At 33.9% G+C, this 23,299-nt stretch overlaps 1 protein-coding gene across 2 annotated transcripts in view; it reads right to left on the reverse strand.

Annotated features, from left to right (window-relative positions):
- Nucleotides 1–672: 672 nt before the first annotated feature.
- The window catches only part of Atp6v1a (ATPase H+ transporting V1 subunit A), a 59,717-nt gene continuing 37,090 nt past the window's right edge, over nucleotides 673–23,299 (reverse strand). For both annotated transcript variants that reach the window (XM_047564553.1, XM_047564552.1), the window contains 9 exons: nucleotides 18,796–18,958; nucleotides 18,189–18,297; nucleotides 13,799–13,921; nucleotides 13,589–13,703; nucleotides 12,586–12,649; nucleotides 11,042–11,245; nucleotides 4,700–4,794; nucleotides 3,039–3,210; nucleotides 673–1,275 (listed from right to left, as the gene is read on the reverse strand). In XM_047564553.1, coding sequence (XP_047420509.1) covers nucleotides 1,183–1,275; nucleotides 3,039–3,210; nucleotides 4,700–4,794; nucleotides 11,042–11,245; nucleotides 12,586–12,649; nucleotides 13,589–13,703; nucleotides 13,799–13,921; nucleotides 18,189–18,297; nucleotides 18,796–18,958 — 1,138 coding nt within the window. In that variant the 3' untranslated portion in view covers nucleotides 673–1,182. The remainder of the gene's footprint in view (nucleotides 1,276–3,038; nucleotides 3,211–4,699; nucleotides 4,795–11,041; nucleotides 11,246–12,585; nucleotides 12,650–13,588; nucleotides 13,704–13,798; nucleotides 13,922–18,188; nucleotides 18,298–18,795; nucleotides 18,959–23,299) is intronic.

Genomic DNA, 23,299 nt, shown 5'->3' on the forward strand with positions numbered 1-23,299 from the left:
AAAAGAATTAACTTCATCCCTATTAAACAGAATGGAAATGTCACACTACTTTGGCCATAGATATTCTGAGAAACCTTCCAACTCAGTGAATAAGAAAAAACACATGAAAGCGACATTTTCTACAATTGGTAAACTGGTTGTTCAAAAATTCAACAAGCAAACAAACATGTAAGTGTGTGTGACATGTTATTACTTTGTAAAAACATAATGCCATTCTGGCCCCAAGAATCACTACAGCCCAGCTGGTTCTTAAAGGGGCAAACAGTCTTTAACCACTACTAAATATCTTTGCAGTATTTTACTGATCATCACATTGCCACATGATTCTTATAAACTTAGGCAACTTAAGCTTCCAAGGTGTTTGAGGAAAAGAAAGAGTATGTGATGTAGATCAAGTTTTCAATGATTGTTTTAAATGTACTTTTAAAAAGAATTTCATAGTAATGTAGTATTATAATAGTCCTTGATACTGAATTTTCCCTAGTGAAATAAAGCATGTTTTAACAAGATGATGTTAATCTAAATTTGACCACCTGACTCTTTTTTCACGCTTTGAGAGGGTACTGATTCATATATTATGCTGAGCTCCATGAATGTCTGTTTTAAAAACAATGCAGTTCCCAATAGCTTCCCAAAAATATTCCTGATTTATACTGGGAAAGCAATGCATAATTGGAACATTAACCATCAATGTTTATTAAAAGTAAATATTTCCTGCAAAGTAGTTACTTAGCAAAATGCTAAGCTGCAAGTGACCACATTAGATATTAAGTCATTTCACAAAGTACCCGTTAAAAGGTTTAAAAATCTGGCCTTTCATTCTAAATCTACTGCAAAGAGAGTATATGCAGTAGTCCTGTTTACAATTTCATGGAGATGAGGAAAGGGCAAACCTAGAACAAGGAGGGATTTCACCCTACATACAAGTTTACAGTAGTTCAGCCATTGTATATCATATTTACTACATTCACCACTTCGGATAAAGAATGGGGAAGGCCCTTCAAATACTGGAGCAAAGGAATGTTTGTTTGATATAAGACCTACCAAATAAACAGGAAAACACACATAGGCACTAGTCTCAAAGCTGCACAATAATAAAGAAGCAAAGGGTTTGAGATGAGAAATTCAGGAAAATATACACATATGAGTTTGCTGAGGCAAAGGAGGAAAGGAATCACAGTTCTAATCTTCTAAGCTTCGGAATGCATTCTGCATATCTTCAAGAAGTTGTGCATAGTCACCCTTGATCTTTGCTTCACCATCTTTCACTGGATCCTGAAAAAAGACATTACAAATTCAATTTACCTTTGGAAAATAATTTTCAGAATGTGTGGTAAGTTCCTTATATTCAAAATATTTCAAGTACTAGATTAAGCAAAGTATACTAGTAAACTGCAGGCAGGAGTCAAAACTACTTTCATTTTCCTTTAAATGTATAAACGGAATCCTATTCCACACAAATAGAAAATAAAATTTCAGTTTTGAACTTTGCCTGCCAGTTAAATTCAATGACCAAACCTCAATACTGTACATAATATTAGATGCATATGACTGGGTATATATAACTGGAAATTAGTCAAAACAGAATATGTTTTTCAAGGTCTGGTAGTATCACACTGTGATATAGAACAGAAATCTGGAAAACAAATTTTCAAATTTAAAATCCTCATGGAAGGCAACTTAAGTAATATGTGTAAGAGACTTTATTCAAAGTTCTCTGACCCAGTTATTCCACTACTAGGAAAATACACAAAACCAACTACATGGTTGTCCATACCAACAGCTGGAAATTTCCTAAATGCTAAAGAATAGGAAAATATTACTCTCCCAAAGCATAAAAAAATCTAGTGATGCTTACTTGATATAATAAGCATATAAACAGAAAATACTTCACCTTTAATTGCACTATCAGAAATCATTATTACAGGTATATTTTTCAACCTTTTCCTAAATAAATTTTTAGAGACAAAATTTAAATCAAATTACATAATAAATTTTTTGTAAACTAATTTTTTTTTCACTCTATACTATATCTCTTCATATCTCTGAGTATTTGGGGAAAAAACATTAATGCCTTCATATATTTTATCCTGTGGACATGCCATAATGTAGTTGGCTCTGTTCATTCTTGGATCACATTTAAGAAGTTTAATGAATTATCTTTTATATATATATCCATAGAAAAAAAAAATCTGTGGGTTGTAGTTCAGTGATGGAGGGCTTGCCTAGCATGTACAAGACCCTGAGTTTGATCCCTAGCACTACAAAACAAAACAAAAATCTCTGATATTTTCCTTGGTTCATATATCTCAAAGCAGAATGATAAGACCCAAAGGTTATGGACATTTTTAAATTTTGGATATAGTGAATGTTTATTTATACAGGTTTATATTTTTAATCTACACTGTGATTAAATATATAGATACTCTACATGTTATGTAAAAATTTTTACATTACATATATATGCTGAGAATATCCTCAGTAGGTAATTAGTAAATATGCCTGAATGTCACAACTTAGAGATAATTAAATGCAATTCAATTGATCAAATATTTTAAAAACAATCTTATACATTTGAGTTTCTACTGGTAACTTAATGTAACTACCTATTTTTATCTTATGTACCTCCAAAAGAATGAGAGGTCATGTAAAAGCAAAACTGTGTACTATATGGTATTTGAAAGAAGTAAACAGAACAGACATCATTTCAGAAGAACATGGGAACTAGATGTTAATAGGCACTTGAAGTAAGATAATTGCTGTTAGACTATGAATTTAGCTCTAAATTGCCTGGCAGCTAAGACAAAAGAGAAACAGTCAGCATTTATTTTAGACATGACATACTATAATTTTTTATCACTGGAACTCCTACTTGAATGTAACCTCAAGACCTGTTCTGTTTATACACAGCCTGAGCATAATATGAAAATGATCAAAGCAAGTTTCATACCCCAGGTTTGGGACTCAAACTTAGAAAAAATTAAAAAAAAAAAAAATCATTTCCTACTAAAAAAAGTTACAGTATAACCAAAATATACCTTGAATTTCATGGAGGAAAGTTTATAGAGGATCTCCCCCATGTGCTCACGGATGATGGACCATGTGATTTTATTGTCACTCTGGGCAGTGGTTTCGACAGCTCTACGGGCCATATCATAAAATGCAATCATGTTGGACAGCATCCCTACTGTCTTGTAGAATGGGCAGAACCTAGGGTAAATGAAGGACAAAAGAATTAACAAAAACAAACTTCAAAGTGGGTTCATACTTTCATTGTATAAAACTTTAGCTGTAAGTTACCAGAGAATCAGCTTCTTTATTTAAATATGCAACCTCCTTATATTTATTGAATGATACATAATGAAAGAAAAAAAAAAGAATACAAAAGACCAATAATTACTTAAGGAGAATTTTGGGGCAAAGATACCTCAGTGCTTTGGCATAGATGGAATGGAGATATCTGAGGTACCTATTTTATATGTTTTAAGGGTGATGTTTATTTTTCTCTGTAAAATCATCAAATTGTAGTTAGGTAAGTAACTCAAATGGAAAATAACTGAGTTGTAAATACTTTTTTGTGATATTAGTTAAGGTTTCATGAATAATAGAAAAGTGAGAAACTGCAAGTTGCTATAACAGTGGCACCTTTCCCTTAAATATGTTCATTTTCATTTACCCATCCATACCTTTTCATAACAAAGAAACAGAGACTGTACATACATGAGTAAGTAATTTCAATCACACATGTCCATATCAATCTTCTAACACACTCCTAGACATCTGCATACATAATTTCACGAATACTATCACACCTTTTCCAAAGGATTTTCCCCCAGTTATCTTTGTGTACGTGATTTGGTTTCTAGATTCTTGAGTTCCTGATTTAACAGATTTCTTAGGCTTACTAACATACTGGCATATTATCTGTTTGCTCTACGTTCTGGTTAATCCTATTTGCTTAGTTCTCTGGTAATTATGTGGAACCAATTATGATTTGAGGGAGAAAAGCCAGCTTGGGAGGAGAGGGCTCAAATTCTTATAGCTTAAAAGAAATAGGAACTTTGAACATGTCACAGTAGCAGCAGCAGAGAAAATAATGAAAATAAATAAGCACTGGGCAGGAGTGAAGGGGCTAGCATGGGCAACTAACAAAGGTTTTGGTGGAAAGAAAAAGATACAGGACTCTTGACAAACAAGGTAGGAAAGAACAACAAAATTATTTAGGCAAAGAGCACGAGAAACATGGGTAATAGAAGGAGGTAGTGAAGAAAGTTTCTAAGGCAGGTAATGATCCCCAAGCTCTGCACACTAAGTCATAATTTAGTCTAATTATAGATGTTTGTGTGAGTGAAAATACTGTCATAATTTCACAGGTGAGCAAATTGAGACAAGGGGATGTATCTGCTCATTAGATGTCTGCTGTTAATATACAATATAAGCCGATATATTGAGTCAGAGTTTGTGTATGAGAAAAAAAGATTTTAATGTGTAGATAACTCCTTGCCAAAACGCAACAGAAAATCCTCAAATAAGGAAAGAAAATCTGAAAGGAGGGAAAGGAGAAGTACTGCAGTGAAATTGACCAAATTATTTTCTGTGCATTTATAGCATGTATAAATACATCACATTGAATCCCACTATTTTGTATAATTGTAATGCCTCAATTAAAAAAAGAAAAAGGAAAATCAATATAGCTTACCTATCATAAGGTGTATATCCATTCTGTTGTAGGAAGTCATCTTTGATAAGCTTTGCTACCTCCAGAGTGATTTTATCAGTTTCTGCTAAAGAAGCCTAGAAGAGAAAAAGATTCATTTTTAGAAATTTACTTTCATGATGTGGGGACCAATGGTGACAATCAATTAGTAAGCAGAAATAATATAATCAACACATCATACCTAAAAAAACTTTTCTTTTCCTGGTACTGGGTATCAAACTGAGGGGGGCTCTACCACTGAACTACATACCCAGACCTCTCTTATTTTTTATTTTGAGAAAGGGTCTTGCTAAACTGCTAAGGTTGGTCTCTAACCTGCAATCCTCCTGCCTCAGCCTCCTGAGTTGCTGGGATTACAGGTATGTATTAATAAATTCACTTTTGATGTTCTTTTTTATTGTGGTTAAAAAGTACACAAGATAAAATTTGCCATCTTAACTATTTTTAAGAGTTCAGTTCAGAGGTGTTAAGTATATTCACATTGTTGTGAAGCAGATTTTCAGAACTTTTCTATCTTGCAAATCTGAAATCCTATGTCCATAAATAATAAATCCCTCTTCTTTCCTCCTCTAAAATACTGATAACCACCATTCTATTTTATATTTCTACAAGTTTCACTACTTTATTGTAGAAATCTTTTTATTAGTGCATCATAGTTATACATAATACTGGGGTTCATTTTGACATAATCATACATGCATGGAAAGTCATTTACTCCACTTCAATCCCTAGTATTTCCTCTTTCCTTCTCTTCCTCCTTTTCTCTGTTCCCTAACCTCTACTCTAGGAGTCTTCTTTCTATCTATCTATCTATCTATCTATCTATCTATCTATCTATCTATCTATCTACCTATCATTTTAAAAATGTTTTTATTAGTGCATTTTAGTTACACATAATATTGGGGTTCATTTTGACATAATCATACAAACTCCATTTCAGTCTCCAGTACCTCTCTTTCCCTCTCTATTTTCCTTCCTCTATTGGTTTTCCTTTTATTCATTTATCTATTTATTTTTAATTGGTGCTTTCTAGACATACATAAAGGAGAAATTCATTGTGGTATGTTTATACATGCAAACAAAATTTTGTCATTGATTCTGCATTTCCATCACTTTCCTGTCCCTCCTCCCTCTCCCTCAGTCTCCTTTTTCCTCTCCAGTGGTCTTCCCTTTATGCCTATGATACTTTCCCCCCTTACTTTGCTCTAGCTTCTGCATATGAGAGAAAAAATTCACTGACTCTTGATATTCTGAGATATCTGACTCTGGCTTATTTTACTTAGTATGATGCTGTCCATGTCCATCCATTTACCAGCAAATGCCATAATTTCATTCTTTATGACAGAAAAACTCCACTGTGTATATATGTGACATTTTCTTAATTTTGATAGTTTCTATTCTATTTACATGACATAAAAATTTGATTGAATTTTTAAAATTCTACAGTATAGTTAGAATAAAGGCAAAAGAGAAAATTCAGGTTATAAGTAGATCTCATTCCAAAACATACCAACCTAGGGTATGTCAGGGAGTCTTTCTATCTTCATTAAGAATTGTAAAATTTTTCATTGATTTTAGTTTAGTTTTAGATTTACAAAAAAATAAAAATAAACAGGAATAATACAGAATTCCCAGGGACCCCACATCAGTTTCCACAATTATTAACATCTTATATTTGTAACAATTAATAATGAATATGTTATTGTTATATAAAGTCCATGTTTTATTCAGATGATTTTTAGTTTTTACCTTGCATCCTTTTGCACTCCAGGAGCCCATTCAGATACCACATTATATTCAGTCATCAAATTTTTCAGGATCCTCTGGCTGAGACAATTTCTCAGACATTCTGTGATTTTTGAATCCATTCTTTTATTGATGGGCCCCTGAGTTGATTCCACAACTTTGCTATTGTGAATTGCGCTACTATAAACACTGATATGTCTATATCACTATAGTATGACAATTTTAATTTTTTTCTTCCATAAATACCAAGAAGAGGGGTAGATGGGTCATATGGTAGTTCCATTGCTAGTTTTTTTGAGGAATTTCCTACTGCTTTCCAGAGTGGTTATACTAATTTGCAGTCCCACAAATGCTGTATGAGTGTACCTTTTCCCCTACATTCTTGCTAGCATTATCATTATTTATATTCTTGATAATTGCCATTCTGATTGAACTAAGATGAAATCTCGATGTAGTTTTGATTCGCATATCCCTGAATGCTATGGAAGTTGAACATTTTTTCCTGTTTGTACTTCTTTAGAGAAGAATGTGACTACTTTAAATACTTCATATAAGTGAAATCATAACAAACAGTATTTTTTAATGAATGGCTTATTCACTTTGCATAATGTCCTCGAGGTTCATTCATGTTGTAGTGAGTGACAGGATTTCCTTCCTTAAAAAGACTGAATAATATCCCATTGTATGAATTTTGTTCACTCATTCATCTATAGATGGGCATCTGAGTTGTTTTCACTCCTAGCTGTTGTAAGTAGGGCTGCTATTAACATGAGAGTACAAACTGATCGTTCTTTTTTTAAAAAAGTACTTCTTCATATCCTGGTTTATTATCTTAGTTAATTCTTAGTTTTAAAAATTTCTTGGGAGTTGTAAGAAAGGGACAGGCAGAGTGAGTTAACTGCATTCTTCTATTATTTATTGTATATTAAGTTCCTTAGGTAAAGATCAGGTCTTCCATTCTTTTTAAAAAAATCCCTTTTATCTCATATCCCTTCTTCAATCACGGGTAAATATTAAAATATGGCTTTCTTTTATTTATTTAAAATTTATGTGAATAGTACATTTTATTTTGTGCCAGCATTTTCATTATGTAAATCATTCTCACTTGTGCCTTAGGCACTAGATTTTCCATCCATCCATGATACCATGTGCCCCATGGTTTGTTGCATCTAGCTCTTGTACAATTCATTCTCTGTGTTGTGCATCATTTCTTCTTTACTTTTGATATATATATATATATATATATATATATATATATATATGTTTTTTTTTTTTTGTCCCCTGAAGAAGGCATCCAGAATTACTCTAATTGCCCACCATCATTAATGTCCACTTAAAGGACTTGAGAATTTCTCTGGAGATAAATATCCAGAAGCAGAACTGCTAGATCCCACCACATGTAAGCAAGTGCCATCAGATTGTTTTTCACAAAGGTAGCACCAAATGATATGCCCCAAAGGAGTAAAACAGTTCCTTCATCCCCACAACACTTGGCAATACCCAGCTTTCCAGTTTTTCTAACCAGTGTAATGTGATATGTCATGGTTGTTGGAGCATTTTCCCCACAGGCTTGTAATCTTTTAAGTTCTTCCATAATCTATTTGCTCTTCCGTTTGGCCTATTTTTTTGGGTTCCAATCTTCTTGTTAACTTAAAGTAGATCTTTGTACATTTTAGAAAGCCCACAAGTTTACTTGTCAGAAACTTCCTTTCCTGGTGCTGGGGAGATAGCTCAGTCAGTAGAGTGCTTGCCATGCATACACAAGGCCCTGGGTTTGATACCCAGCACCGCAAACAAAACAAAACAAAAAAACCAAAAAAAAAAAAAAAACCTCCTTTCCCAATCTGTCATCAATTTGTTACCTTTATTACCTTTACTCATGGGTACGCCTTTGTCAAAAATTCTTACTTTCCATGTTATCAAAACACCTTTTTTTTTTTTAAATGTGTTCAATGGGGTTTAAGAAGTCCTTTTCTAATCCTAGATCAAAATGTTATTATTAACATTTCTTTTCTATTACACTGAAAGTATTCCCTCTCATAATTAAATTGATAATCTACCTGGAACCTACCTTAGTATGTGGAATTTAGTAGCAATCCAGTTCTGTTTTCTCCAAATAGTAGTTTTCCATTGTTGACTAAAAGAACCCACTGTCCTCTCACTTGATTTGTGGAGTCACTTCACAGTATCAAGGGGATGCACATACACAAGTCTATACCTATTCTATCCCACCACTGTTTGTTATTTTGCTAATACCATACTGTTTTTATTACTATGATTTTATATTAACCAATAGAGGAAAGTTCCTTATTTTTTATTTTTAGGATTATGAATCTTTGTGATGGCAAATAGATTTTAGAATGATTACTGATTTGCTCAGAAGATTCAAATAGAAATTTTACTGGCATCACATTGAACTTATATGTTAAAGAGAAGTGGCCACTTTTAAATAAGTCATTCATCCAAAAGAGTAGACTATTTTCAGATCATCTTCTGCTTCATTTTTTAGTTTTAAAATATTTTTCAAAGCAGAAATATGGATTTCTGGTTAGTTCATATACTCTATTTTTTTGTTCCTATTATGAACATCTTATTTTTAGTTCTATTTACTAATTAGTATTGCTTGTATTGACATTTTTTTTTTTTTTTTCCCAGTGCTTGGGATAGAACTCAGGACCTCATGCATGCTAGGCAAGCACTCTACCAATGAATCACATTCCTAATCCTAGGGAAATTTTCTTTATATTTATCTTGAATCAGGACTCCTTCCTATACTCTTTTTATTTCTATTCCTCTGCTGTTATTTTTCTAGTTATATGAATATATTGTGTTTAAATGGTGACATTTTAATCTCTTCCTTTAAAACTTTTTGGATTTCTAACATTATTAATAAAGACCTCAATATTTAATTGAACAGTGTTAATAGGTATTATTGTCTTAATCCTGATTTTTAAAAAGAGGTGCATCTGAAACTTCTCTATTCTCCATTTTGTCAAATATTTTTCTTGCATTTTTAGTATGCTATTTTTATTTTTTATTTTTTTAAGATGGAGCCTTGCTATGTTGCCCTGGTTGTTCTCACATTCTGGGCTCAAGGGATTCTTTGGCTGAAGCCTCCCTAGTAGCTGGTATTGCAGGCACATGCTGCCACATCCAGCTTTGTACCTTACTTTTAACAAACTAAGGAAATTTATTTCTATTCCTTCTTGCCTAAAGGGTTTCTAAAAATCATAAATAAGAAATAAACTTCAAATATTTTTTCCATATTGATTGAGATATCCTTTTTCCATTACATTAATTATACTGGGGTTCTGCAATAATAGATTTTCTGTGTTGAACCACATTTGTATTCCTTTACTTGCTCCTGATATTTATTCTATTTTTAATTACTTACTTGGTATAACAAATGAACATTTAATATTTTTATATCTACATTCATAAACAAAATAAACATGTATTTTTATTTCCTGTATTGTCTTTAGGTTTTGTAGGTCTTCTCTTTCTTATTCCTCTCAGAGGGCCATAGTACTCTATAAATAATAAATATTTAATACATGCCATACAAATTAAATATCTAATAAAACTATCTTTTATTTGGAAAAATTAGGAGGTGACTTTATATGGTATCATCAAAAGAACAGAATCATACGGAGAAGTCTAACAATCCTAACTAGTTCTGCATCTGACATGAAAAGTCACTGAATTCAGCAATTTAATTTGGCTGTAATTAATTAAACCACCATCACCTTCCTTCTGGGGGGAGAGGTACTAGGTATTGAACCCAGGGGCACTTTACCAACTTTATTTTTTATTTGGAGACAGGGTCTTTCTAAGTTGCTGAGGCTGACTTCAAATTTGCAATCCTCCTGCTTTAGCCTCCTGGGTCACTGGGATTATAGGTATGCGCCACTGCACCTCGTTAACCATCTTTGTTTGAAGCATCAAGACACAGATGTAAGAATGTAAGTCACTTGTTTAAGGTCACATAGTTAATTACTGGATGAACTAGAATCCAATCCTTGATTCCTAGCCCCAGTGTCCTAAAACATTTTATGTTAGAGATACTACCTCTACCATTTCTAGTTTGGTTGGGTGATGGGTACATTTCATTTCAAGAACTAAAATAAAATCAAGTGTTTTTTTCTCACCTACAATAAACTCAGGACCATGCTAAGGGTTATAAAGAATAAAAAATTTGCCAGGTGTAGTGGTGCACACCTGTAATTCCAACGGCTTGGGAGGCTGAGGCAGGAGGATCATGAGTTCAAAGCCAGCCGCAGCAACTTAGTGAGTCCCTGAGCAAGTCAGCAAGACCCTGTCTCTAAATAAAATATAAAAAAGGGCTGGGATGTAGCTCAGTTGTTAAACACCCCTGGATTCAATCCTCAGTATCAAGAAAAAAAAAAAGAATAAAAAATTTTAATTAGTTTTAAAAACATTTGATATTTATTAAATTTTAAAATTGAATTTGTTTAGTATTTATTTATTTTGCTTGACAAGAATCTGCATACCCAAGGTTTTAACTGACCTTATAACATTCCACTGTAACACTACACCCCATGGGATTTTAAAACTCACCTTTCCCACAAGCTGTACAATTTCTGCCAGGTCTTCTTCTTCCTGAAGAATTTCCTTAGCTTTGGTCCTCAGAGGAACAAACTCTGTGAAATGTTTGTCATAGTACTCATCCAAGGCACGCATATACTTGCTGTAGCTGATGAGCCAGTTGACAGAGGGGAAATGCTTACGTTGAGCTAGTTTCTTATCTAATCCCCAGAACACCTAATTAAAAAACAAAACAAAACAAAAACAAACTCCACAAAAAATTTAACAACAATTTTCTTAAAAAGTTTTAAAGAGTATGGAAGCATATTTGTTTTTCCTAAATATGCAATGTTTAATTTACCAGACAAGTTATTTAACTTTTTAGTATGTGACAAGTGTTACTGAAATAGAATAAACTTGCAGAAAGTGTTCATTAAAAAATGTATTCTCATTTTCAGGGTGGGTAATAATACAAATCAAATTTGAATTTTATCTAACTTTCTTTAAAATGTTAAAATGTGATAGCAAAAAGGCAAACTGACACTTTTGAAGATTATTATGGTACAATATATACAGAAGAACCAGAAAAGGCTTATTGAGAGGGAATAGATGCTTTACTTGGATTTGAAATCTCTAAATGTTCTGATTAAATTCAGCTTCCTATCATTAAGGGCCAATGCAATAAAATTTGACATTCATGTTTCAGATACTAAACATTCACAGATAGTTTATGAATTCCTAGCTTTGTTCCACCTTCCCTCACAATTAAAACTCAAAATTTTAGCATGTTAAGGATTTTAAAAATTGTAAATTTAGCCTCTGCCATTTCATCTGATATTGGCAGAAACACAGGTAAATACTCTATTTTTCCCACATGAATTATACATACATATTTATGATTCATTCCTTCATATCAACTTTTTTTTTTTTTTAAACTAAAGCTCTTATTTAGGTTTCTTTTAATGGCCAAGTTGGCTAGCTATCCACTAAAATTCAAGCCTTGTCACAGGGAAGCAACTGCCTAGGCATAAAGTACATTTTCTCATTTTGCTTTCATCTGGGTATAGTTAACAAATGAGTGGAATAACTGGGTCACTTCTGGGTACCATCCCCCCACAAAAAATGTGGATGTGTCTTCTGCACAGTTTCCCCTCTTAAATGCCAGATACTAGGCGAGGTGATGGTGGAGCCACAAGATGGAACAAGCTATGGACTCCCAACTATGACTGAATGAAAGAGAACCACTTTTGGATAGGATCATCTGCCTTCAACCACACTTTGAAAAAAATAAACTTCTAGGTTTTGCCATTACAGTTTTGGACCTATTTATTTGAACCCTATATAGCTAGGGCTACCTGCACATATTGTCCACGAATATATTAAACCCTGGAAAAGAATTAAGAAAAAACAGTATTAAAGTCTCTTGGTGTTAAGGATATTTCTAAAACGCACTTTGCCACTGCTTTCTCATTAGTGACTAAATTAAATATTACATGATGACTTGAATAGTGTCAGAACAGCTAAGAACAACAGAGGAAGAAAAGTTCAGAAACTGAATACAATAGGGAAGGTCATACCTGAACAATACCAAGAGTAGCAGATGTAACTGGATCAGAAAAATCACCACCAGGTGGAGAAACTCTAGATTAAAATAATAATAAGTCATTAGAATGCGTATAAAAAATAACATGTATGAAAGTCAAATTTTTTGAAAGTCAATTTTAATGTAAAAACTTGATTATTTATTTTTGGTGTTGGGGACTGAACACAAGACCTCACAAAAGATAAGCAAATGTTCTATGACTGAACTAACTCAAGTCCTAACTTTTCAACATGAATAAAATTGGAAATTTTATTAGAAATTTCTAATTAGAAATAAACGATCCTTAGAAAGAAAAATCTTACATAAAAATCTTCATGCCAGAACTACACTACAGATAACAATGACAATTATTGAACACCTTCTAGTATGAGAAATAAGATAATATTTTATTATAATCAGTTTTATTATTCTATTCAAACAGATTAACAAGAAGAAAGGAAAAGCTCTGAGATCTAAGTATGGCTTTATATACTAATTATGAAATCTTTATTTTTTATTTATTTATTTTTTGATATTAGGAATTGAACTCAGAGGCATTTAAACACTGAGCAACATTCCCACTCCATTTTATTTTTTATTTTGAGACAGTGTCTTGCCAAGTTGCTTAGGGCCTAAGTTGCTAAGGATAGCCTTAAACTTGTGATCCTTCTGCCTCACCTTCCTGAATTGCTGGGATAAAAGGCATGTGCAACCTTGCCTGGATTTACTTTGTTTTTACCATGATCGATTTCACCATAATATGTCTATAATTTTCTAAGTTATTTCTAAAGTATTAATACTCAAATATACATCAGTGAAGGCACAACTATAGAGTCTGAACATGTAGAGATGACCTGTACATCTTCCAAGAAGTCCTTTGAAGCTCTGCAAGTGACAACAGAATGCAGCCCTGGTTAAGAACCACTATTATCAGAGCAAGTCAAATATTCTCTTTAAAACCTTTTCGCTTTTGAAAAGTAAAACATGTGGATGCTTACGCTCCTACTATGCTGACACTTCCTTCTCTTTCAGGATTTCCAAGACATTTCACTCTGCCTGCTCGCTCATAGAAAGAAGCCAGACGTGCACCAAGATATGCGGGATATCCACTATCTGAAAAATGAAAGCAAGTTTTAAAAGAGGGGTTCTCAGTCAGCCCTCAAAGTCCTATCAGTCTTGCTTATGTGATGAGCAACACAAAGACTTACCTGCAGGCATTTCGGCTAAGCGACCCGAGATTTCTCTAAGGGCCTCAGCCCATCTAGAGGTAGAGTCAGCCATCATACTGACATGGTAGCCCATGTCCCGGAAATATTCTGATAGTGTAATGCCTAAATTAAGAAGAATAATACAAATTACAATGTTAGAATATAAATTTCTGACTTTTCACACTTAAGAAAACTTTATAGCATTAAAAACATGAGGTAGACTGTTAGTTGTTCCCTCCCAATCTATTCTTTCCCTTCTGGGCATGAAGGGAAATCACATACTATGTGTTGAAAACTAAAGAACTTTTATCTTGGACCCCAGCCCAGTTGATAGAGCCCCTGACCACCTGAAATAAACACCTGTTACAATGAACAATTACATGTTCAGAATTATTTGATAGCATAGTCTATGCTACCCTAATATAATACATATTTTAAAAATGAAGAAAATGTTTTTCCCCCATTCTGTGTTGAAAAAATTAAGTATGAATTAAGTTGCAAACATAGTTTGTCTATACCAGATAATACACACACACATAGGTGCATACTTTAAAAAACTCAACTAATTAGCTTGTTTGGTTATTTCTAAATAGTAACAAATGTTATTAACATGAATAATATCTCAATTGTTGATCTTTCTGGTGTGTAGAGGGAGTCCAGTCTTGTAAAGTCACACAGCAAGCTAATATATACAAAGAAGTTCCAGGTTCTGATTCCTGTGCTGCTATTAACCTCAGCCTAATAATTCAGCATGAATTTCCTAGTTCTCAGAAGCTTTATCTGAATTGTAAGCATCAGATGAACTCTTGGTGCATGAAAAACAACTACAAACCAAAAGGAAAATGGACAGAAGGCAGTTTTTAAGGGTTAATACACACAAAAGATGCTAGTTCACTCTTAAGAAATACAGATAGAATAGATATCTAATAAAGCAAGAATATTTAAAATGTCAGTCCATCTAGATGCTGGATGTCTACAGGGACATCTATAATATTACTTCAATTTTCTATAGTTTGGTAAGCATAAGAATGTGTTTAAAAAAAACTAGCACTGGTGTAAATGTGGAGAAAGAGAAATTTTTCTATAGTTATTACTTTTTTTGCAATGACATACTTTCACATTTATTTCATCTTTTTCTTTATAACATCTTTATAATCTGAAAAATGTACATGTCCTTTGCATTTTTCATTTGGATATAGTTATTCCTTTTGAATGGTTAACAAAATTTAAACTCTACATTAAGCATTCTATTCTCAAGAATTCTAAGAAATTACTCTTAGAAATTGTGTGCAAAGAAATAAGCACAGAAAACATACCAAAAACAACAACAAAAAAATCCAACGAACCAATCAAAAAACAACAAATTTAACAAACTCAGTATAAAACACATGCATAAAGATGTTTTAGTGATGCATTGTTTGTGGTAGTGATCAATCCAAATGTCCAACAAAAGGATGTTGATGAAATAAATTACGCCATCAAAGGGACATATAACTGGGTGCCCTGGTGTAAGCCTATAATCCCCAGTTGCTCTGGAGGCTGAAGCAGGAGGATTGCAAGTTCAAAGCTGGTCTCAGCAACTTAGCGAGGCCTTAAACAACTTAGTGAGACCTTGTCTCTAAATAAAATATAACAAAGGACTAGGGATGGCTCAGTGGTTGAGCACCCTAGGTTTTAATGCTTGGTACCAAAAAGAAAAAAGAAAAAAAAAAAAAAGAAAGAAAAAGAAAAGAAAAGAAAAAAGAAGGGCCATGGAGCCACGTAAAAGAATGAGGTAGATTTTCTGTCTTAAAACGGTAGATGTTATGATTTGAATGTGAGGTGTCCCCCTAAAGCTCATGAGTGAGACAATGTAAGAAAGTGTAGAGGTGAAATGATTGGGTTATGAGAGCCTTAACCCAATCAGTGAATTAATGCCCTGATAGGGATTAACCAAGTGGTAGGATGTGACTGGAGGTGGTGGGTCGTTGGGGGCATGCCTTTGAGGTATATATTTTGTATCTGACATGTGAGTCTTTCTCTCTGCTTTCTGATCATCATGTGAACCGCTTCCCTCCACCACACTCTTCCACCATGATGTTCTGCCTTACCTCAGGCCCTGAGGAATGGAGGCAGCTGTCTATGGACTGAGACCTCTGAAACTGTGAGCCCCCAAATAAACTTTTCCTTCTCTAAATTGTTCTTGTTAGGTCTTTTAGTCAGCAGCAAAAGCTGACAGAAACAGTAGATGAATATGTCACTTTCTCTACTCTCTCATTAAAGTTACCACCAAACAAGGAGAACAAGAAGCATATAAATTCAAAAAGGTAAAAGACACATTTAGCCCCACAACAAAATAATGAGTAAAAACTGAATGAGTAAAAACTGAATGAGTAAAAATCATACTAGAGTGTGGGGAAACACCAAGAATTCATCTGAGGTACACAACTCAGATAAAACTTCTCATAACTAAGAGACACATTCTGAGGAAGAAAATCAAGAATTCTTTGTTTGGACCACTGCAAAGGCCTCATGGTTAGATCCAGGTTCTTTGGATCTGGTATGGAATCAGGGAGATGGATGTGAACAAAACACATGTAGGCACTTCCTATTTTCACTACATAAAAAGTGTGAGAGCTAAGGTATTCTTTTTTTTTTTTTGGGTGCTGGGGATCGAACCCAGGGCCTTGGGCTTACAAGGCAAGCACTCTACCAACTGAGCTATCTCCCCAGCCCCGAGAGCTAAGGTAGAATAGAAAGAATTTGTCTTACAGCTACTGACTTCTGTTGGCAGGACAAGTAAAAAGTAAAATAATTTAGCTACACAACTGCATGCTGCCACAAACTTCACAGGTTAACATGAAGAATTCCTGTTACCCTGGACCACAGTCATAACCAACTCCTCTCATATCCTACACACAGATGAGTAATAGTGACAATAAATACAAGCACAGACTATCTAAACAAATATGAAATAAGAAAAAGAGATAGAAGGGGATACAATGTTGGCAAAAGAACCTGCCAATGAACAGATGAAAATTATGACCAGAGTTAATTAAAAAAGAACCTTAATAATGCATCCTATCACAATATAAAATCTCAAGGATTATCTAGCAAAATAAGAAGAGATGTTTCATGAACTAGCAGAACTCAACAAACAGCTGGAAGAAAAAATAAAACTATTTGAGAAATAAAGGTTTCATTACAAGCAACACAAAAAATAAATGCCATTTATCCTGTGTGCAGACAAAAGGTTAAACAGAAGGAACTGGAGAGGAAATGATACATATGGAAGAGAGATAAGACATATTAATAGATTGAAAGGTTATATCATGTCTCAGGAAAAATTAATCAAAGATATCAGTATAAGACTTCAAATTTAAAGAGAAATTCTTGGGAGCAAATAGGAAAAGCAACTCTAAAAGAAAAAAAAGTTCTCAGATCTTTCCCCAATACTTAGTGCTAGAAAAAGAGTTCTCAAGGAAAGAAATATTGAAGCAAGAATTTTATACTAAGCCAAACTATGGTTAAAGTTTAGATAGGCATCATTTCCATTTCATATATAATATCCATTTAGTCATTTATTTCTTTATAAAAAGATAAATGTTACTATAGTAACCTATTAGATCATAACATTTATGAAAGTTCACATACATAAATGGTTTGTCTGTTTTATCTTTCCCCCAATAAGTGAAAACCACCAGACCAGAATTAAGAATTGAACCAAGAATTTTATATTCAAACTACTATTAAAGTTTAAAGGCAACAGGAAAAACAAAAACAAAAAAACAACAAATAAACTTATGAAGAAACAAGAATTGAGGCAATATAGTTTCCATGAGCCTTTCTTGAAGAAACTTCCAAAAGGCAAACTTCAGCCAAACAAGAAATAAACGGACAAACAGTCGCCAAAGGACAGTAAGCATTAACTCCATTTTGCTTCAGGTCTAAAGCTAAATTAAATACTGGACTTCTTGTTCCAGAACAGAATATAAATTTAATGAGTCCTAAAAAACACAAATAAAAGTACTAAAAAAGTTGGGACTGAAGTGGAAGCAAAGTTGGAAGATAACATATAAACACAGCAATTTTTAAATCTTTTATATCAATAGTTAAAATGTAATAATTTAAAGCTGGTTATCCAAGCATATCTAAAGACAGATTAGTGATGGGAAAAGGTAGAAAATACATCATTTTATAGTCATTAAAAACACTGGGGCAGTTCTATAAATAACTTCTGTTTACTTTTTCTCAAGATAAAATAAGTAAAATATCTTTTTAAAGTTAGGAATGTTGACAATAAGAAAGTATTATAGAAGGAAAGAAAAGTTCTCTGGAAAAGGAAAATCTTGGTACTAGCTTTAAGTTTCAGAACAGGTATTAATTGCTTTTATGACAATCCACAACTCACCAGTATAAATAGAGGCTTCTCTAGCAGCAACAGGCATATTGGAGGTATTGGCTACCAAAGCTGTCCTCTTCATGATTGACTCTACCTTACCATCAACTTCCATAGTGAGCTAGAGGTAAAAAAAAAATGTGCAGGTGATCCCCCAGGTTTTAAATGTAACATTTTGGTTCCCCAAACTTTATCTTTCACAACTTGTCTGTGTTTAATCCCTCTAACCAGTATTCCCCAAATTATATTCCCTATCACTATAACTGCTCTTTTCTGTACCAGAGTGCTATGCTCTGAAGATAGACATTATTTCCATTTCATAAATGAAATCTATTATTTTATGAAAAAGAATATATTTTTATAGAAATTAGATTGCAAAACCAATGTAAAGTTTACATACATAAATGTTTTATCTTTCACACCAGACCAAAAAGAGACACTTTCAAGAGTGACTGAAAAATTCAAATTTCTTTCCTTGAATATAAAATCATGGATATTACTTTAAAATTTCTAAAAAGATCCTTGACAAAGGAATGCAATGCTCCAGACCCAATATTAAGCTTTATTAACTGCCAATGAAAGTCGATATGTGGTATCTTCTCGTTTCCCACATACAGACCTCTGGGAAGTCCCGGAGAACTTCAGACATCTCGTTTCCTCTTTCACCACATCCTACATAAATGATCACATCACTATTGGAATACTTGGAGAGAGACTGTGATATCACTGTCTTTCCACAGCCAAAAGCTCCAGGGATTGCAGTAGTTCCTCCCTGTACACACCTAACAAAGAAAATTAAAAAAAAAAAATAATGGATTGCTGTACTTGCTAACAAATACTATTAAAGTAGGGAAGAGAAACAGAAATATAAGGAGAGAAAATGCTCTGAAATATTTAAGTCTATACACACAAAGATATACAAACATATGTTATATATTTATGCCTATGATGTTTTAATCATTATTCATCTCCATCATCTTTACTAGTTGAAAAGTTAAAGTATATTCCATAAGGCACCTTGGGGAAGAGGGATATGAAAATAATAAGATAAAATGGTACTGACATTCTGAATGCTGATATAAATTAGTTCATGAAAAGACAATACAGGAGGCTGAAGCATCAGGATCACTAGTTCTAGGACAGTCTCAACAACTTAGTAAGACCTTGTTTCAAAATAAACAATAAAAAGGACTAGGGATGTAGCTCAATCCCTAATGCTGCTGGGGGTGGGGGGAGATAAGACAGTATAGGAATTTAAAATAATAAATATAAACAACTATAAAGTTTAATGAACAAAGTTTTGTTAAGGTATTAAGTTAATCCCTTTTTATCCATTCAATAACTATTTACCGAGTACTTTTTTCTAGGTACTAAAAACTGTGCTTCAAGATGCTGGAGAGACAATAAACAGTCAAAAAGACAGAGATGTTCCTGTAATTCACGAAGCACAAATTCCTGTGGGATAAATTAACTGGTACATCAAGTGGTGATTATGATACCATTTGGCTGACATTTTCAAACCCTAAATAAAAAGGGGCAGCAGAAAGTGGATATTGCTCTGTGTGTGTGTGTGTGTTTGTGTGTGTGTGTGTGTGTGTTATGTGGTGGGGGAAGGTCTGATCAGGAAAAATGGGATGTAATTCTAAGGGAAATGTCTGTAAGATCATGCTTTATCTTTAAAATTCATGGAAACATTGCATCCTTAATGATAGAAACATATTTTTTTTCAATATAAAACTAATATGCATCAAATTTTTTTTCCTCCAAACCTTTCAGGTATTTGATAGACTAAGGCATGTCACATTTCTCAGTATACTTCTCTCATAATGGCTCTCCAAACTTTTGCCAAATCAATTTAACCTAGAATGGGGATGGGACTGGGTGTACCCAATTTGGAAATTCATCAGTCCAATGTGAAAAATGCTGTCAGAGAGAACTGTGGGAATACAGAGGAAGGTATGCAAAGTTTGACACTGGACTGGAGCAGGGTTAGAAAATTCCCCCTGAAAGTAGGTAAGTCTTAAAGGAAATGGAAAATAGCCAGATAAAGGGAAGTACCAATGCAAGCAGAGGGAATAGCATGCCCAAAGGTCCAGAGGCAGGAGAGACCACTGCTTGAAGAGTTAAAAGTCTTTCCAATATTCCTAGAAGAAGGCATTTAAGGAAGTAGTTGGGCAGGCAAGTGGCTAAATCAATGCTGGAAAGTAGGCAATAGCCAGATGATGGGTGACTCTGTAAGAAGTTCATGATTGTGTATATTGTTTTTTAAGAGCAATGAAAATACCTTAAGCGTTTTAATTAAAACAGTGCAGGATCAAATGTTTTAGATGGACCACTATGTTGTATGGACAACCACCTAGCAAGAAAGCAAGACTGAGGACCGCAAGTCTGATTCCTTGTGATCTTTGCAGGAATTAGGGTGGAGGCCGTAACTACAGTAATGGAATATGAATTAAAGATACAGATAAAAATATTTAGAGAAGTGAAAAAAGTCTAGTTCATTTGCTGAACTAGATATGGGAAGGTAATATCAGTCCTTGAGAAGTCACGGATTTTAGTTTAGGCCCCCACTTACAGATAATAATGACACCTGTGAAGAGGTAACAAAAAAAAAAAAAAAAGAACAAGTTTCAAAGAATGGGTGATGATTAAGGTGGTTTTAGCTTTGAATATGTTGATACTGAGGCACCTGCAGGACAATCAAAAGCAAAGGAATAATCAGAAGTAGATATGCATCTGGAGGTCAGGAATAAAAATACAGAAAAGAATCATCATACATAGATAAATATTAAATCAGGAGAGTAACAAAAGTCATCCCAAGAGAGGTAAGAGACAGAATAAGGATAAAGAAGCCTTAGAAGAGGAAAAATCCTAAAAGTACCAAAACTTAAGAGGAGAAGTTTACAACAGAGTAAGAACTTGTACACAGAACCTATCAGGAAGAACAAAGAAAGAGGGTGTTTCAAGGAGGAGATGACACCAATATTCAAAGCTGTAGGGATTTAGAAAATATTTAAAATTATTTCTTGACTTGATCAAGTATGGAAGTGACCGATGACAGCAGTGAGGGTAGTTCAAGGGACTCATAAAGTCAAGGGCAGAGTATATGAGAGTGGGAAATATTAGGCAATGAAGATGAGGAGAAAGGTAGTGACAGATTGGAAAGAGATAAAGGGTAGAAGATAGACTTTTTTCATCAGAGAGGAGAGAAAGGGAAGATGATGCTGATCTTTGAGGAGATATGAGGAGAGATAAGCTCCAGAAAATGGAAGAAGAGATGAATGGCAATGTACACGGAGTCCAGTGACAGGAAATTGAAGGGGTTCCAAAACTCATGGTTTCTAATTTCTCTGTTTTCACTTATAAAGAAAGAGGAAGAATGAATGGTGGAGTTAAAGATCTAAGGCAAATGGAATAGTTTGAAGTAGCTGCTGAGGGAACAGGAGAGAATTATAACTAGTGAAATGCAAAAGGAATGCTACACAGTTGTGAGGTTAGATACCAATTAGCACTGATTATTTAATTTTCTCAGCAACCTATAAGTAAAGTTAAGAAAAGGAAATACCTAGATTGGTTTTGTTAGGTGGTGTGGTAAAATACAGAGGAACAATAAGATTTATTATAATATGGGCAAATATCCATAAGAATTACAGACTACTGAGTCTAGTATAGGCTGAAGAGTAAAAGGTATGGAAATGGGAGGTACTGACTAACAAGAAAAAAAGAGTCAAAAGATAGATATCTTTTTTTAAAATATTTTTTTAGTTACACATAACACTAGCATTAATTTCAACATAATTATAAAACATGGAATATAATTTGCTCTATGGCAGTCCCTAGTATTCCCACCATTCTCCTTCCCCCTTCCCTTCCCTCTATTCTACTGATATTTCTGCTATTTACTTCCAGTTTTGTTTTTTTTTTTAAAGTTAGTGTCTTGTGGATATACATAATGGTGAGATTCACAGCAGTATATTCATATATGTACACGGGCAAGGTAGGTCAGATTCATTCTACTGTTCTTCCCTTATCTCACCCCTTCTCCCTTCCTCTCCATCCCCTTCAACTAATCCACCCATCTTTCTTCTCTTCTGATGGAATCCCCCTCTTCCCTTTTTTTCTCTTCCCACCTCCTGCCCCCCTTATTTTGGACTAGGTTCCACATACCAGAAAACATTTGACCTTCGGGTTTCTGAGTTTGGCTTATTTGACTTAACATAATAGTCTCCAGTTTAGGATGGAGATCTTAATGAGACAGTAATAGCAAGAACAACTCAGAGTGTAAGTCAGAAAAGTAAATAAGTACGTTAAGAGTGCACAGGAGGGAGGGCCAGAGGCAGTGGCACACCATCTGTAATCTTAGCAACTCAGGAGACTGAGGCAGGAGGATTGCAAAGCCAAACTCAGAAAGTTAGCCAGGCCCTAAGACATTGTTTCAAAAATAACAAATAGAAAGGGCTGGGGATGTGACTCAGTGGTTAAGCACTCCTGGGTTTAGTCCCCAGTACCAAAACAAAAAACAAACAAAAAAAGTGCTCGGGAAAGCAGGAATGCAGCTCAGTGGTAGAGTGCAGACAGCCCAGAAGCTCAATCCCAGCACCACATACAAAATAAAATTCATTGGTTTGGTCATAGGTTGAGGAGCTCCTGTCTCATTGCTTCAGTCTTTCTGTGAATTAAATGACAAAGTCATTTGTTGAAATAAAGCAGGATATGTGAAATCTAAAATAAAGGAAAAGGTTTTTAAGAAAAGAAAATGGAAAGAGCAGACTACAAATTAAGAAATAATGCTTGTACCATGAAGAGCCTAGCTAATTTTAGAAATCATTAATGTACAGTAACAGCGGTCTAAGTTAGTTTAAGACAACGTAAGAACAATATATTGTTTTGACACATGTACTATTCTGGAAATTTCATTTTTTCAGAACATTTTAGAAATAATGTTGTTTACCTCTGTGGGGGAAAAGCTTCTTTAATGGTCTGACTCTATAAACTAGCACCATAATTACTCTAGATAAATTTTATCATGGTTTCAAGCACATAAAATCTTTATCTATAAAGATAATGAAAAGATAGGTGCATATAATAACTCTGAGAGAAAATCGTAGGACACATCCCAAACT

The sequence above is a fragment of the Sciurus carolinensis genome, chromosome 9, assembly GCF_902686445.1.
Source record: "Sciurus carolinensis chromosome 9, mSciCar1.2, whole genome shotgun sequence".
Classification (NCBI taxonomy): Eukaryota; Metazoa; Chordata; class Mammalia; order Rodentia; family Sciuridae; genus Sciurus; species Sciurus carolinensis.